We start from the raw sequence: 19439 nt of genomic DNA, 5'->3' as shown, positions 1-19439 counted from the left end.
GGGGTAACAAATTTTTGAATTTGACTTCTTTCATGGGGTGAAATGAAGAAAGGGTGATATACAATAATACACAATAAAAAAAGGAAAAATAAAATATTTATTAAAAAAAATACTAATTCTGCAACAATAAAATTAGTTTGTAAGGATTAGATGCAAATTGTATCTAATGTGCATTGATGCACATGGAGCTTCAAATAATTGCTCCATGTTAGTAAACACCAATTGTCAGTGATACTTAACATAGCTAACCCATTTAACATATTTTCAACAATGGTGCTTCTTAGCCATGTTTTAATTATATGAAGGGAACTAAATGAACACGAGATAGTAGTTATTGTGGTGCAGGGCTGTGAAAGCAATATCAGTAGAGCCTTTCTAACAGTTGGAAAAACAATTTGCTCTTTTTTAAAACCTGAATTATGTCTGGTACTTCCTGTACCTCATACTACATTTTTAACCACAGTTCCCTTTCTCAATTGGTGCTTTCTAAATTGTAGAAAGCTGCACAATATGAGGTACTTTCACTCCATTCCTCCAATGAAATATCTCTCATGTTAGTCAGATGGAAATTTATCAATAAAGATGGAGTTGATTTGTCTGCAGAAAATCTGATTTCTAAAGATAAGATTGAATCCAAATCAGGAATTATTAGAGAGAGACCTTCTCCAAAATCCGGATGGATTTTTGACTGGATGATTGCTTCTATGCTTCTGTCAGCCAGCAGTGCAAGTGCCAATTATATGAATATTCAGATGCATTGCAATGTTGCCTGCTTTTTAAAATGGTAGTCGTGACGTTCTATTCATCTTCTCAGTGAACTCGTAGCATGTCAAGAAAGTTTGAATGTGCTGGTTGACTTTGACTATGTCAAGTGTCTTCAATTGAAGTGCATTTGCTATTTATTCCAGTACAGTGGAATACTTAGCAAATGCTACTTACACATAAATGAAGATCTGCATGCATTTGATAAATATTTTTTCTTGTTGCTGCATTTCCGTCTTCATCTAAGGTCTCTAATGCATTAACAATATCAACAAAGTGATCCCTAAAAACATGGATGCTCTTTTATTTCTCTGACAAACTATTCTCTTACAATTTAGGAATGCTAGTAATAAACTTACATCATAAAATGGACTCGTGAAAGAATCTGATTAGCTCCTTGATTGTTCCAATGCAATTTCGACTTTCTGGGATAACATTAAGTCGTTCATGACAAGATTAAGCTTGTGAGAAGAGCAATGTAAGTGGAACGCTTTTTTGTTCTTTGTCTCAAGATCACCTACACACCTCCTTCTTTCCCAGACATGGTGGCAAGACTGTTAAAGGCTAACCCCACACACTTATCAGGGTCTAGGTTTAAGTTTGTCACAAAATCTTCAGTGACTTTGGCAGTATTTGGCATTAAGTCCTTTAGCTCTACAAAGCCTAACAATTTTTCTTCGATTTATTTGGCGTTTTCATCAAAGAAAAGTAATCCAATAGACAGCTGTTTTTTGCTAGAAATATCCACAGTTTTGTCAGCCAAAATGCTGTAAATGCAAGCTGTTGACGATGTGCCATTGTGATTATGTGTTCACTGACTGTAGCACCTCACAGATCAATTATTTCATTTTGGATGGTAGGTGATCGGTACGACACGTTTTTCAGTCCATGCTCAAAACATGTAAATCATGGGTGTCAGAAATCAATGGGTGTCAGTGATACAGGAAACAACTGAGAACTTTATTTTTTTGTTTTTTCTATTAATTTCATGAAGACTGATTAAGTTGAATGTCCACTGGAACGCCCTCCATGAACAATTTTGCAGGTTCCATTGCAGTCTGATTCCCCTGGGACTGTACATGTGTTTTGCAATAATCGTGAACGTCCTTGTACTTATGAAAGATCTGATGGAAAAAACTCCAACCACCTGTCATCGTTCTGGCTGACGGCGAAAACAACACACAATATTTACAGAAAGCACCTTTGAGTTGTCTTGAGTAAGCTAGCCGTGATAAATATGCGTCCAGCCACTGATGATTGAATTTTCTATTGAGGTATTTGCTATCTGGCGCAAAATCGTAATACTTCGTAGGTACCCAGACACTTTCCAAGAGAAGTTTTTTTTTTATCAACCTACGTTTCACTGTCTTGCACATTGGTTTGAACGTAGAAGAAGGTCCCGCACACTCGCAGTGTTTGAACCAGAGGGTGGCTGTACATCCTTGTCCTTATTCTCATTCTGGTATTTTTTTCGTTTTAAATTCATTGAAAAAAATAAATTTAATTAGATCAAACGTTTATGTGAACAAGGAGATTTTTTTTCTGCCCGCACAACGAAGTGTTATCATCAGCGCCTGGACACGTGATTTATAGTGTAAATAAATAAATATTAAAAACTGACAATTAAAATTGAATTAAAAACTAAAACTTAGCAATATAAAACGCCATAATGTAAAACGCCTATTAAGTATGCTAAAAGCGAAATAAAACCACAATGAAATATTACATTAATAATCTAAATTAAAATAATAAATTACCATGTGCTATATGCCAAATGGAATAAATAGCTAAAAAACAACCAATAGAAAACTCAAATATTTGAAAACTCATAAGATAACGTCATTTCATTATTCCCTAACATATTTCGCGTGTTAGCCCTCAGTTTAAACTTGCGACGCAGTACCGCATAACACACACAATCCACAAGGATGTGTTGTATAGTTAGTTGGCAGTCACAGCGAACACAAACGGCTGCGTCTGTTTGAGTCATTAGATATCCATCAGTAAGCTTAGTGTGCCTATTAGCAAACGGCAAATAATAACATCGACGGTTATTCCTGCATGAGCAACTCCACGGTGACACAGTTTTCGTAATTGGACGAAGTTTATTGTTGATAGTAGCATTTCATTCACTTTACAACGCTTCACGAACCACCCTCCTCAGAAAACAAACAAGATCGTTCGAAACAACGCGATTAGTGAAAGGAGGCTAGAAACAAGCCTCTTTTGCCGCACTATCAGCGCGCTTATTACCTGATTTTCCAATTTGGCTGGGGAACCAGCAGACGTTCACAGCTGTATTACGTTGAGTTATTTGAGAAATAACATACTCGATCTCACAGACAATAGGGTGTCTGTAGTACAAGTCATTAATCGCCTGTCAGGCGCTCATGAAATCTAAGTAGACAAGTACGTGTCGAAATGTTGCGCTTAAATTATATTTAAGGGCTTATTAATAGTATATAGCTTCGCAACAAAAATACGGATGATGCTGGGTAAGCCAAATTTGTATAGTCTGTTGCCAAACACAAGAGCAAAACCAACAGAATTATTATTTTTAGAGCCGTCCGTATCTGAATTCACGCTATTTATAAGATTATAGATTTTTTCTCGTAATTAACCGGATTTGTATTTCCTTATTGTACCGACAAAGACTAAAGCAGTAATTTTCTAGAGAAGTCCGCCAAGGTGAAATAAGTCTACTATGATATGTGTATCATGGAGCAATAGTAAGAACTGGAGGTAATTGTTTATTTAGAGCTAAGAAAAGGCGCTGAGCTCTGATGCGATGATGAGGAGCAGTAGATTATGGCCTTTCCTCATATCGATTAGCATGTTGGTTGGAGAACATCAAAGGTTGAATGATTTGGTTGCGCTTTATTGCGAGCCAGATAGGTGCATATCATTTGATTTCGTCAGTTCCAAAGAGGTGGCTTACCACTGTTCACCAGTAGACTTACCTTGGAGCTTGAGCGAAACGCACCTATAGCAAGTCTGATAAATGAATGATCTGGATCGAGGATCTTGGAACGGTACCCCGTACGGATGAATAAGCTACGCTTCATGGCTTGATGTAACAGCGGCAATGGGACGTCTCTTTTAACTAGGTTCCAGGAGTTTAGCGTCTTTTTATATTCCCTTCGTGCAGCCGGAAAAGATAGCTTCAGCTCGGTCAAACTTTGAGAATTGCCTTTTGTTCTTTAAACGTTTGACAATCTCATGAGTGCGCTGAATGTAATCCCCCCAAGTTAATAAATCTTTCTTCCTCCTAACAGTCAGTATCTTTTGACCTTCTTCTGCGCATCAAGCACATATTACGATGTTCGAGCAAGAAGTTGTAGTGTGGTCATACTGTTGACTCTGGAAACATCGCCGTGGGTTGGGGATGAATGGTCGTACTCTAACAGACAGGTAACTTATTTTTAATTTTCCGGTGGTATGGGAAGGTTGAACATTATAAGGTAAGGGTAGGAGTAGTAGTACGGGCGGAAATAGGGATACGGTGCCAATGACGTCACGAATTCAAGATGGCGGTGGTCGGCCATCTTGGAGTCACAATCCAAGATGGCCGACCACCGCCATCAGGGGGGGGGGGGCGTCAGAGGCGCCGTAGCCTGTCAGTGTTACCAACTTATTTTTTGTGTCAGTCAACCTGGTCATATACATGTATTAAATTATTGAAGTAATATTTCAAAGGTTGGTAGCAAGTAGTACGGAAATGGGCATACGGGCGTCAAAAGATGGCGTACAGTCCGCCATCTTGGAATTTACCTTTTTCCCTGTGAGAATTTCTCTTTTTCCTGTTTTTTATCGAGGAAAAATGTTGTATATAAGTTGCGCGCGTAAGAAAAATGAAATATATTTGTGTGTGTGTGTGTGTGTGTGTGAATAAAACTTTAGATGTACCTCGAGGATGATCCTGGTCGTCGTGGCTGTTGCACCGGGAGGCGTCACCCGCCACTCCAGCACCCCGACGTGGCTCGTGCACCAGGAGGCGGCAGCTACGTGTGTGTTCGCGTGCGTGCGTGCGTTGACGTAGCGGCACGGAGTTGTTGACTGTGCAAGGTGTGGCGCGCGACTGAAGAACAGCTGACGAACATGGACTAAGGTTGCGCGTCCTATTTTGAACGGCCGTTACAGTGGTACGCGCAAAAGCGCCACACCCTTCCTACCAATCGTAGCGCCAGAATCAAAGCGGCCACGCATGCGCAACGCGTAGATCATTACTGCTGTCACACCACCACCACCTCCGCTGCAGACACGAGCCTACATGTAAATTTAAATCTAACACTGATAACAAACATAGGAATGTGCTAAATTATCGTAATTTAAAACTCTCTCTCTCTCTCTCTTTCTCTCTCTCTCTCTCTCTCTCTCTCTCTCTCTCTGTGTGTGTGTGTGTGCGCGCGCGCGTAAACTTCCACTAATATATCGCATAAACATTCATTCAGCATTAAGACATTGTTTAGATGATGTATATAAAAAAATAAAAAATCTAGGTGTGTGTGTGTGTGTTAAAAAATTCCCACGATCGACAGTAGCGTCACGCAACACACTATACTCTTACTTTTTATTATTACAAATAAAGCAGTAAAATACACACAGGAATTAAATATAAATGATGAACACGAAGTTTGCAACAATTAATTGATATCTGTTAAGCAAAAAATATGTCTCTTTTAACGCCCCAACATCTAATATAAATGTGATATATAACATGTATCATTGTAACAGAAGAAAATTTAAAGTATGTACTCTTTTTCTTAGTTTTATTTAATCGAATAAGAAATAAAAACCGTTAGTTTATGCAGTATTAATAAGTATATTTAAATAATTCTGTAACTGATTGTATGAAAAGTAAATTTATATATAATAGAATTATCTTACAAATTAATTTGCAATAAATAAATGGTAGCACTAAATATTATTTATTTAAATTTTATAGATCGGAAAAATAATTGAAAATAATTTAGGTATAAATACATAGCAGGCCATGCAAAATACATCGCGCATGCGCAACACGTTGACCGTTACTGCTGCCACCACCATTAAGTAAGCATGGACGTACCTAAAGGATGATCCTGGTCGTCGTGGCCGTTGCACCGGGAGGCGTCACTTGCTACTTCAGCACTCCGACGTGGCTCGTGCAGAAGGAGGCGACGGCGGCTGCGTGTGTGTTGACGTAGCCGCGCGAGGTTGTTGACAGTGCGAGGTGTGGCGCGCGACTGAAGAACAGCTGACGAACATGGCCTAAGGTTGAGCGTCCTATTTTGAACGGCCGTTACAGTGGTGGTTACATGCGGTCGACCTCGAACATGTTTGAACAGGAAAACTACCATACACAAACAACGACTATCTATAGTTTGACCTTGACGTCACACACACACACGTCACGACCAATAGGAATACAACCGTCTAAAGTGCCACACCCAAACCGCCGTTGAAGCCACGTGCCTACCTTGAACATTTCTAAACAGTGTTTATCGGGTAATTCTAAGAAACGACTACGGATTCTCTCAGCAGTTTAATAGCATAAGTAACCTGAAACAGCATATCGTGTTACAAAGTGAGAAAACACTCTTGATCGTTGAAAACATTAATAAACGATAAGGCGTCCATCATCACACTGGCAGAGCTCACGCACGAATGATGGTCCGCAGTGTAGATACTTGTGTCATATACCTTTCTCCCGCCACCACTACTCCTTTCGGTAAGTGTTTTAGAAAATAACCGGTAGAGTTCGTTTTCATCAATAACTCGGCAAGCTAACGACGACGTTGGGTTTTCCCATAGTAATTCAAATTTATTTTTGCGTAATAGCGCTTTAACTTTCATCATGTGTCCAATAACCAATTCGCAGGAGCACAGGTATTCGGGTAACCCTCGACCGCAATAGTCGAATCTATAACACTCGATTGCATGACCGACACATTTGTCATCATCATCATCAGTGTTTGACAAGAATCATAAAACAATGTTTACACATGTATCGTGTAACCGATTTCAATTCATTAACCAATTCGGTAAACGTCTTCCCGATAATCATTACTATAAATCCGATAACCTTTTGCACAGAATCAATACGTCTTTGTAACCGTCCAACGTGAGATTCGTCTTTGCTATTCTATCGTCTAACTTGTTTAACTTTTTATCCAAAAACTTACGGATATCACACTCGCTCACAACAATCCAATCGATGATGCCCGGTACCTCGCATTCGATATCCTCTACGTTAGTCCTGTATGGTAAACCTTATAGTAATGTATTTGATAAAGTATCGGTCACCGTGATTATTGATGTCGGGAACAGTACGTCGAGAATATTCTTTGTATGAGTTAGGTTCGCTATCGGTCCGCCTGGTAAGAAAGGCACCAACCATGTGGACACTTCCGTCATCTCGCCTTGAAGGTCTGTTGTGTAACACTCTTTTGACATATCCTATCCCCACCACCACCACCAACAACACAACCAATACGACGTCTGCACATACTATCAACAGTATCTATTTTCAAATTATTGAGATGTTCTTGCAACCGACTGTGAATTTCATCATAGGTCGCGTTATACGTGAACACCACTCTAATCATATTGAAACGATCTAAATCAATAGTCGTACTCAAAGCGTGCGGGAACGCCGCGTTTACAATTTTAATCAGCTGTCGCAAAGTCCTTACACGTCGATAAGAGAAATAACGAACTAACCACACCGATGCGGCTATATCAACATCCACCCTGAAACTGTACCTATTTACCAGTTGCATTTCCACACCACCCTGGAGGTAGCAACCGTGGGGCGTTGAGATTTTTTTTTACATGAGTGAAATCTCTCCCCTAGAGACCTATTATAAAACACTCGAACCGGTTTTTGTATCGTTTTTTTAATTTTATTTTACCTTTTTTCTTGCGAATGATTGTATGAGATCCACAAAGCAAGCATAAGTAATATTCTCGGCATTAAGCCAAAATGGAAGGCTACAACTATAATTGAGATTTCTAACCAAACATGCGGTTTCGTCAACATCTTGCAGCAGACTGAGCTCTGCAGCGGCAGCCCTTTTCGAGGTACGATAGATTCTAATGACAAGGAATGTTTTCCTTGATGCAATTCCTACATTTGTGGTAAATTATGTGAGTTAATCGGTTCGTTGCACCAACAACATCTTATGCACAAATTGTTGAAGGAATAGTAAAAACCGTTCTTGGCCAATTCTTCTTTGTTGTTTACGTTTGTATTTTCAAACGATATCAAATGATCCGCTACTCTGACCAGATCCAACGGCTTTTTACACAATTTCAACCACTCCATGTAGAAACATCCAGTTTGTAACGCACATTTTCCGCTTGAATGTAGTTTATGGTACGGACAGGTTACGATATAATTCGAATTCGGCTTTGGCGTGTCCTCTTGTATCATTCGAACATCGTTATGATATCGACGCAAAAATTCAAATTTCTCCAACCCCTTTGTGTATATTGTAGATTCTAAGAAACGACTACGGATTCTCTCAGCAGTTTAATAGCATAAGTAACCTGAAACAGCATATCGTGTTACAAAGTGAGAAAACACTCTTGATCGTTGAAAACATTAATAAACGATAAGGCGTCCATCATCACACTGGCAGAGCTCACGCACGAATGATGGTCCGCAGTGTAGATACTTGTGTCATATACCTTTCTCCCGCCACCACTACTCCTTTCGGTAAGTGTTTTAGAAAATAACCGGTAGAGTTCGTTTTCATCAATAACTCGGCAAGCTAACGACGACGTTGGGTTTTCCCATAGTAATTCAAATTTATTTTTGCGTAATAGCGCTTTAACTTTCATCATGTGTCCAATAACCAATTCGCAGGAGCACAGGTATTCGGGTAACCCTCGACCGCAATAGTCGAATCTATAACACTCGATTGCATGACCGACACATTTGTCATCATCATCATCAGTGTTTGACAAGAATCATAAAACAATGTTTACACATGTATCGTGTAACCGATTTCAATTCATTAACCAATTCGGTAAACGTCTTCCCGATAATCATTACTATAAATCCGATAACCTTTTGCACAGAATCAATACGTCTTTGTAACCGTCCAACGTGAGATTCGTCTTTGCTATTCTATCGTCTAACTTGTTTAACTTTTTATCCAAAAACTTACGGATATCACACTCGCTCACAACAATCCAATCGATGATGCCCGGTACCTCGCATTCGATATCCTCTACGTTAGTCCTGTATGGTAAACCTTATAGTAATGTATTTGATAAAGTATCGGTCACCGTGATTATTGATGTCGGGAACAGTACGTCGAGAATATTCTTTGTATGAGTTAGGTTCGCTATCGGTCCGCCTGGTAAGAAAGGCACCAACCATGTGGACACTTCCGTCATCTCGCCTTGAAGGTCTGTTGTGTAACACTCTTTTGACATATCCTATCCCCACCACCACCACCAACAACACAACCAATACGACGTCTGCACATACTATCAACAGTATCTATTTTCAAATTATTGAGATGTTCTTGCAACCGACTGTGAATTTCATCATAGGTCGCGTTATACGTGAACACCACTCTAATCATATTGAAACGATCTAAATCAATAGTCGTACTCAAAGCGTGCGGGAACGCCGCGTTTACAATTTTAATCAGCTGTCGCAAAGTCCTTACACGTCGATAAGAGAAATAACGAACTAACCACACCGATGCGGCTATATCAACATCCACCCTGAAACTGTACCTATTTACCAGTTGCATTTCCACACCACCCTGGAGGTAGCAACCGTGGGGCGTTGAGATTTTTTTTTACATGAGTGAAATCTCTCCCCTAGAGACCTATTATAAAACACTCGAACCGGTTTTTGTATCGTTTTTTTAATTTTATTTTACCTTTTTTCTTGCGAATGATTGTATGAGATCCACAAAGCAAGCATAAGTAATATTCTCGGCATTAAGCCAAAATGGAAGGCTACAACTATAATTGAGATTTCTAACCAAACATGCGGTTTCGTCAACATCTTGCAGCAGACTGAGCTCTGCAGCGGCAGCCCTTTTCGAGGTACGATAGATTCTAATGACAAGGAATGTTTTCCTTGATGCAATTCCTACATTTGTGGTAAATTATGTGAGTTAATCGGTTCGTTGCACCAACAACATCTTATGCACAAATTGTTGAAGGAATAGTAAAAACCGTTCTTGGCCAATTCTTCTTTGTTGTTTACGTTTGTATTTTCAAACGATATCAAATGATCCGCTACTCTGACCAGATCCAACGGCTTTTTACACAATTTCAACCACTCCATGTAGAAACATCCAGTTTGTAACGCACATTTTCCGCTTGAATGTAGTTTATGGTACGGACAGGTTACGATATAATTCGAATTCGGCTTTGGCGTGTCCTCTTGTATCATTCGAACATCGTTATGATATCGACGCAAAAATTCAAATTTCTCCAACCCCTTTGTGTATATTGTAGAGAACTGTGAACAAAGTTTCTTCATAACATCCTCGTTGTATACAGCGTCACCGTACTCCCAATCTATTTTGTGAAAGTTGCTTTCTAACCAAGGGGACATCCGCCTGTATTTCGATTTCAATTAAGCGCGCGGGTATGGTGAACGAAAATGTATGATGAAAATGTATTATGTAGCATCCGCTGTCACTGACAACAGCGAGTTCTTTAACTATAAACTCACCTCGGTTGCCGAGGAAGCCGTGATACTCGATAACCCCTTCCATGACCGCCGCTCAACTGCGAATGCGAGGTCAAAGTGAACTTACTTAGTCCCCTTTATTGTATCACCGTAGACGTGGTGGGAGTAACCCCCTCCACTTTTTCTTCTACAAATACATCATAGTCATCATCATTATGTACATGTAACGTTATATTAAAGTTACTTCCACCGTTTAACGTTAGATGTAACGTTAATATAACGTTAACGTTATGTTAACATAGTAATATTAGTCATCATCATCATCATTATGTACATGTAACGTTATGTTAACGTCATATGTAACGTTATGTTAACATAGTAACACAGTAATTATTAACATAGTAATAACATATTGTAACGATGTAACATTCACTACGGGTTTCTTCAATGCGGTTTTGTCAATATTATCATTTAACGTTACGTTATCCATTACTTTTTCTGAATGTAACGATGCTGTGATGTTGCTAACAGTGTCAGCAGACTTATTTTTTGATGATGATGATACGGTAGTGTTGTAAAAAATGGGAAACGCTTCCACAGTTGATGAATTAACACCATATTAACGGAATGTTAACCGGCGATGGTGCAGAAAAAACCACTCTACATCGTATCGGTTTCATCGTTGTACACGTTTAATATTCTATATTCGATAGGCGGACGCACTGGTATTCCCTTTATTGGAGACTTCGATGACGACGTTTTTTTTTACCACCCATCCCCGATCCGGTCAAAGGGTAGGGATTAAGGTATAATCCCTGCCCTGCAGTGTTGGCTTTTCTTTTCATCATTTCAACAAGACGTTTTATATTATTCCTTTTTGATCGTCTTCTTCTTACTCTTCCACTGCCGAACTTTGCTTTTAACTTCATCGCGTTGTAACCGTCAATGCAGTAGCCTTTTCTGCGATACTCGAATCCTTAGCTTTAACTCTTTCCCAAGCGCTATCGGCTAATTTACGAATGCAGCCGCTCTGCTTTCGTTATCGCTGTACGTAGCGTATGCGATATCGTGTTCTTTACAAGCTGCGTCCAACTTGTTTACACCGGGAACGTTTTTCTTTAATCGCTTTTATAAATTCGTTCCCGGTCCGCAGTACTGATATCCAAGAATATGTAACTCTACCGGCAATAAATCGATTCCTTTGTTTACAATTTTACCCACCACCTTTTTGACATCTTTTAATGCTTTATCATCAATATTAGATCCTAACACCTCTGCAGCTCCTGCTGTTAGAGTTGTTAACAGTCTACCGCCTCGTTTAAGACTGGCAATTCGTTTATATCTTCTCACCTTACCCTTTCGAACAGGAGGACGTTTTGACCGCCTCACTCCTGCCATGTTGGACAGACAATGAACCTGTTTACAATCTTCCACCAACTTACATTGGATCCGTGATCGGTGGTCGTACCATATTTTCCTCCTCCTCCTTTTACGTCGTTGTATCTGTTTTTGAATCTGAGATCGGAGGGCGTACCATGTTGTTATTCAAATCCTCCCCCCCTTTTTCTTCAATGTCTTATCTGTGTTTGGTTCAATGACTGGAGCACGCGCCATATTTTTAGTCACATCCTCGTCCTCCTCATTCTTTTAATCGATCGATTTTAAATACCTCCTGCATTAAATAACCTTTTTAACTATTCTCGTAATGTTACCAAAGCGATTCTGCAAACGCAGATCTAAATAGTAAAGATAAGAAGGAGGAGGATGTGACTAAAAATACGGCGCGTCCTCCAAGATGACCGACCACCGCCATCTTGAATTTTTGATTTTATTCCAAAATGGCGAACGCCGCCATCTTGTCATCAATCCAAGATGGCGGCTATCTTGGATTTTGGCGCCGTACCCCTATTTCTGTTTCTACTTTCTTCCACCCCTTCTGACGTTTCATTATTCTCTTCGTTTCTATTACACCTTGTGAACGAAGCTCATCGGCAATTTCACTAACGTCCTTCTCTAGAAAATTCCGGCAAAATATTACTACTTGGCTAGTATTCAAGGTTTTATGGCATACTTCCCATATTGGTCAGACGTAAGAGGATCGACTCTGCTCATCACTAAATGTGATTAGTATTGATCCGTCTCTCAATTTTCTAACGTTTTTGGGGGAACCACTTGAACCAGTTACTAACTTAATCAGGAAAGGTGAGATCTTATAAAGGGAGCCTTTCTGGTATTCCGTAGAACTACAAATCTGTTGTTTGTATATTGCAGGGGGGACTTGTCACCATTTAAATTATTATTACCTACGGGAATGTTATTGTCGTCCGTTTCACAAGGTTAATATTGGTTCAAGTCCTAGTAAAGCCAGCTATTTTTACACGGATTTGAATACTAGATCGTGGATACCGGTGTTCTTTGGTGGTTGGGTTTTAATTAACCACACATCTCAGGAATGGTCGAACTGAGAATGTACAAGACTCTACACTTCATTTACACTCATACATATCATCCTCATTCATCCTCTGAAGTATTATCTAAACGGTAGTTACCGGAGGCTAAACAGGAAAAAGAAAAAAAAGGTGTACATAGGTTAGAGCTAAGTACAACTGGGTTCACCCAGGTAATCAGAGTACATTGTTCAAGACTCACTATATAGAGCCAACCACCCATTGGTAAGATAGTTTCCACCTTTAGTTACGGTTGTGTTTTGTAATGTCGCAACACTACTGATTGTAAATATAAGAAGAAACAGTGTAGAATGTGTTGTATAATTGTGTAATTTATTTGTTGTAATTTGTGTAATGTTCTTGGTACAATGTCTGTGTATAGTGTAAAGTGTTCAGTAGCTGAGGTTGTAGTAGGAAGAAACGTTGCATAGCTAGGGCCATGGGGGATGTGGACATGGTATCATGTAAACGATTTTTACAATCAGCTGATTTTTATTATTTATTAATAATTATTAATAAATTAAACATGAACTTTATTTATACAATTAACATTATTACAATTTGTATACATTAACTGTAAATAGTTAAATTTAAACATCATATTGCGTAAATGTTAATGATAAATTAAATAGGACGATGAAGTGCATCTAACAAGTATTGCAATAGAACTTTACTTGACAAGAGAAGAAGACCAAGGAAAGAATAAAAAAATAAGTGAGGATGATGAATATAAAGAGAGAGAATATTTGAAAAATAGAGAACGCGTATACAAATTAAGATAGAAGAATTATTTCAAAACAAAGAGCAATTAAATGATTGGCAACAAAATACAAATAAACGAAATGGTGATTAACTCAGACTTAGGGAGAGTATGGTCCGACAATAGGAGTAATGAACTCAAAGAAAATAATTTTTTGCAATTTGTTATAGATCGGGCATGACCCTCTTGTGAGGATCTATTTTTCAGTAACTCTGTAGTTAACTTTAATGTAGATAAAAATTAAACTAGAAATCCAAAATATCCAAAATATCCAAAAATAATTCGATTCTAAATTATAATTTTCAATTAATATTAAATAATCAGATGTTTCATCAACTCTATTACATATACACGTACATAATAATGACTATTAAAATAGTTATACACATTTTTAAAAGCATATAAAATTTTATTTCGCTAATAACTTCTGATTTTTTTCATATTTTTTTTTTATTATCATTATTGAATAACTATTTATTGTAAATTTTTTTACAATCACGGTTTAATAATTATTAATAAATCAATATATTTAATTTAAACAAATAATGTTAAAAAAAATAAATAAATAAAAAGTTAAAAAAATAAAAAAGATGTTAAAAAAAAAAGTTAAAAAAATAAAAAAGTCTGATTTGAAGTCTTCCTCTTTTAATCAAAATATTTCATTTGACTATAACTGTGGAACCAATGAAAATAAGTATCGCTTATGATGTAAAGTTCTCAATGACAACTTATTACTGCAGTTAAGAAAAAGTCCAAAATCCAATTTTTTGGGGATTTTGGACTTTTTTGGACACTTTTGGTTCAGTCGATTGCAATCAGAAGGGGAGGTGCAATCTACTTGTAATTTAGTTGTTACAACAATCCTAAATCCAAAAATTCAACATACTGCAGCTAATCGTTTTTGAGTTATGTGAGATATATACGTACGATGTCACACTGAAACTAATCAAAATTTTTTCAGGGATGGTCAGAATCGATATTTCTGTTGAAATCTGAAAACCAAAATTTTTGGCGATCACAATACTTCCTTTACTTCATACTAGGAAGTAAACATCATCAACAGAAAGTTTAACAGATATTCAGACATTTTTTAAAAAACCCCTTTTTGGATTCAGGAATCTCAAAATAGATTTTTGTTTATACCCATATCATAATATTAAATATGTCACAAGGTAGTTAAATGTTTTCCTTTCTTTACCGAAGAATTTAAGATAAACTAGAAATAAGCTGATTTTACTGATATAAAAACCAAACAAGTACCAAAAGTATGTTAGTAATTAGGCAAAATTTTGAATTATTTTTAATTGTTCATCAAAAGTATTGATTTTTTTAGAATTTAACAAAAATTATAAACTTAAATACAAAATTTTATTCTATGTTGAAAGAGCCAAAAGAATCCCTATAGTGGCATAACACTTGCAAGCATTGAGAGATAACCAAAGAATGAAGAATAACAAATTTTAAGTTATATGCTTTTAAAGAAACAGCTATGCTTATGTAAATTTATGGTACATATGTACATATGCAAGTTAAATAAAATCATGTAATAAACGCCACAGCAGACTACTTACAACAGACTACTTACAAAAAAATGTTCTAATATCCATTTGTTGTTATATTAAAGTGGATGGCAGGTTGCTGGCATAAAAAAATAAACTTTACAGTCGTAAAAAGTTGCATACACACTTCTGTGAAAGTAACAACTGCACAGACTTTAACCAAAAAAGCATGCGTTCTTATATACTTGGCAAATAGCTTCTGGAATATTCCTGTGGTGTCGTGAAATGAGATGTGAGTGATGAGACTATTCTAAAACTCTTATTGCAGCAAGTAAGGTGGTGCCAGTATGTAACAGTAGTTCCTATATCTTCTCAAAGATGGTGCAAATGTCTCTATTTTATAATTAGTTTCTTTCAAAATGTTAATTTAAAATTTTTCAGAAATTTGTTTTTTATATATTTTTTATTTATTTAAAAAAAAAAAGTTCTATCTTGGAAGGATGGGCTGCCCCCATCTGGATACATCCATGTCTTTAGGTATATTTGAGAATCAGTATGTTAAATGAGGTCATTTTAGTTTTGTTACAAATATCAGTTGCCACTGAATTTGTTTTACATAAGATTGTATTTTGTTTTACAAAAAAAATTATGGTTGATATCTGATAACTAATAATCATTCAACCTGGCAATATTGATATTACTGAATCACAAGGACTTAATAAAAAAAAATCATTCTCAACCTGCCATAACAATAGAAAACTGTATTAACAGTTTATAAATTGAAAAAAATCTAATTTTAAACTGATATTTTAGAAATGAATCATTTTAATTATTAAATGATGATGCTGCTGAAGAATTGAAGCAGCAATTCAAAGGTGTGTCAAGACACCTATCTTGATACACCATTTCTGATTATACTTTGTTTAAAAGATGTATAAAAGTTATACTAAAATACATATAATTATAAATAAAATAATATGTCTATATACAGTAAATAATATATTTTCATATACCTATCCCTTCACAGATCATTTTCATAAACTGTGTCCTATTAACAAAATATTTAGGATAAACATAATTGGTGTTATTTCTTATCTATCAGTTTTAATTAGAAATAAATGGAATATAAAATTAGCAAACAGGGTGTAAAATTATTTTATTCAGGAAATTTACAAATTAATCCAATTACTTAAATGTAATAACAATTTTGGCACATTCACCTAATAATACAATTTTCTTGTGTACACCCTAATGTCTTCGCACAATTATCTGCAGTTGTTTGTGTTCTTTGTTAGCACCTAATGTATTACATAACATTAGGCAGCATTTTGTTTTATATTTATGATTTTAAATGTATTGAGTAACAGAAGAAATAGAAATGTTTAATGGTTATGATTAAATAAAGTTGCAGTAGATATCACAGAGCTATGAGACTTAATCACACACACATCTGATGTTTTATTGTATTATTTTTGTGTGTTTACTGGGTCATACCTCATTTATATTTACACACATTACATTTTATTGTAAAACTCACTTTAGACGACACTGAATCATGGCTTATTATTGGTTTTGTGTATATGAAGATATAACTTATTTCTAAAAAGTAGCAGTAAATTTTCCTCAATTATTTCTGGTAAATCTATTTTAGTTCTTAAGAGCTTTTCTTCTAAGTTATTCCATTTTTAATTGATCATTTATCTCTTTTTAAGAGAATTGAATAAATTACGTGTTTCATGACTTTTCATCATGACTTTTCCTTGCAAAATCTTGTACACTTACTTTATGCTTCATCAGGAGTCTCTTCAAAAAATCCAGTTCCAGAAAATTTTGTAAAATATGATAATTTTCATTCTATTTCATTTCGTTGAAATTAGTTCTACGTTTTTATTAAAGAATATTAATACTACAGAGAAAGTTTGCAATTGTTTTAAGTTTATAGAATACAAGTTACAGAGATAGTGAGTGTTGGAATAAGAGTATATGATTGATTTGTGTATGCGCGTGCGTGCGTGAATGTGATTTGGAATTTATTTATTTGGTTGGAATGACTGCTGCATATTATTAATATATATATATATATATATATATATATATATATATATAATTTTTTTTTGTATTAACACAAAATGGCCGGCTATCTTGATCCTTTTCACTGACAGCAATAAATGAACAGTGTGAACAAGCACACTTCATCCAGTTTCAGCATCCATTTATTCTTGAAAGATATCTCAAGCTGCAGTTTTTAAAATCCTGGGTTTCAGTTGTCCAATAATTATTCCATTTCATGTACAGTTACCTATTTTACAAGAACTATTAATACTAATTAATGTAAGATTTCATTGACCTAGGATTCAAATAATCAATTACTGTAAAATTTTCATGCATCCTAATAATGTTCATCAAGAAAGTCAGCATGAAAGTTATATTGGTACTCTGTATCTTGTTTTTTATTGATATCAGCTATCTTTATTAGCTATCTCAATAAGATACAATTTCAAATCAATTATCAGTGATGTGGTTGGTTTATTAACAACATCTGTAATATAAGGTTTACATATAGATTGTCTTACGTTTGCACTAGAAACATATTTGTTTTCTATCTGTGTTTTTAAACAATTCAGTTTAACGTTTTTTAAACTATCTTAGTTTTCATTAAACTGCAGTTTAATTAAATATTTCAATTGTGACTGAGGACGTGGGATCCTGTGAAAGTACTTTCATGGTTAGATATGACTTATCTCAATATTCTGTACGAGGTGATTTATATTAATAAGATTATATATATATGTTTACTTTGAAACTTCAAATGATGCTGAACTGAGATTCTAAGCTCTTTTCATGATATACGTTTTTTTTGTTAACACAATATTTATTGAATTATTAATATTTTATCTTTCAGGTGAAAAAGAAACTAGAAGAATTTGAAGGCGATGAAGAAGGGGAGGACTTTCAACAAATATCATCTGATGTACTGGCTAAAGAAGGTGGCTCATTAGAATTAGAGGGTGAAGAGTCAGATTTTATTACACAATCAGAAGTAGAAATCGAACCCTCTACGAAAGATGTAAGTTCACAGTTTAATTACTTTGAAGAAAGAAAAGCTCTTTATGAAAAGAAACCAAAAAATATTAGTGATGACTTAGCCCAGTTTATGAAAACAGTGATTCTAACTGATGATAGTATGAGAGAAATAATGAAAGAGAAAGAGCTGCTGGAGTTTAAAAGAAAACAACTGGACTTTATGACAATGGGAATGCTATTAAAGAAGCCAGTTAGGTGTAAACTTAAAAAGAAAGCAAAGAGGTGTAAAGAGAAGAATAGACAAAATGAAGAGACTTCTGAAGATATGTTGTACAAAATTAGGCCTAATGAATTTATGCTTATGCTTGAAGTTGTGATGAATTCACTGAATCTAATGGAAGATTTCAAAAATTTACAACAGCAATCTGAAATTGTAAGTGCTCCCTCAGCATCATTAAAAACAGGTTCAGAATCTACTTCATATATGAGTGAATTAGTTGAGAATAATGATGATGATGATGATGAAGGTGAAGAAGGTGATGATGATGATGATGATGAAGAAGAAGAAGAAGCTGGTGAGGGAGATGAAAGTGAAGTTGATGATTAAAAAAGTGACTATGATTACAAGAGAAGTAAATAAAGGGGGGAATTGAAACATACAACAAATTTAAAACAAATGGTTTTATTCTTGACAAATAATGAAATAAAAAAATAAAATTTTATTTGCACAAATATACATAACATAATATTAAAAAAATTAAACTGACTTTAAAAGATTTATTTAGTTCTACAACTAAGGGAATGGTAATTTCTCTACCTTTACTTTGGAAAGTGGCAGGGAATATCCCAGTCATTAGGATTTTGTAGATTGGCATTTTTTAAAAATGCCAAAATTCATTTTCTCATCATTAAAGTGCATAGTCTGTAGTTGTGGAATTGTATAAATATAAATATTATATTAAATATATATAAAATGGTGATTACTCATAAGTGGCTCACAAAATTAAAAGGAAAAGGTGTATAAGCAATATTAAGATTTTTTGAATAATAAATTTGTTAAAAGATACCATATTACGTAGATGAGCAAATAGGCTGATACAAGGTAGGAGGACTTTAAGCAAGTGGCTGTTGTTATGGAATGGGTAAAGAGAAGGCAAACAGTCTGCTTACTACTTACGTAGATTTTTTATTCATTTGTTATTACCTTCTGAAATAAATTCAAAGAAAATATTAATAAACAATGAAAATATTCAGTTAGAATTTAAGTATACTATGATAAAGTATAAAGAAAGGAAAAAAGA

The 19439-nt window shown here is 35.6% G+C and overlaps 1 protein-coding gene across 1 annotated transcript in view; it reads left to right on the top strand.

Annotated features, from left to right (window-relative positions):
• Positions 1-19058, top strand: part of LOC142318272 (uncharacterized) — a 50430-nt gene extending 31372 nt beyond the window's left edge. Inside the window, exon 7 of the mRNA XM_075354838.1 lies at positions 18017-19058. Coding sequence (XP_075210953.1) covers positions 18017-18745 — 729 coding nt within the window. The 3' untranslated portion in view covers positions 18746-19058. The remainder of the gene's footprint in view (positions 1-18016) is intronic.
• The last annotated feature ends 381 nt before the right edge of the window (positions 19059-19439 follow it).

This window comes from Lycorma delicatula, chromosome 1, assembly GCF_047948215.1.
Source record: "Lycorma delicatula isolate Av1 chromosome 1, ASM4794821v1, whole genome shotgun sequence".
NCBI classification, from domain to species: Eukaryota; Metazoa; Arthropoda; class Insecta; order Hemiptera; family Fulgoridae; genus Lycorma; species Lycorma delicatula.
Note: the sequence above shows the minus strand (reverse complement) of the source record. Positions and strands in the feature narration are given on the sequence as shown.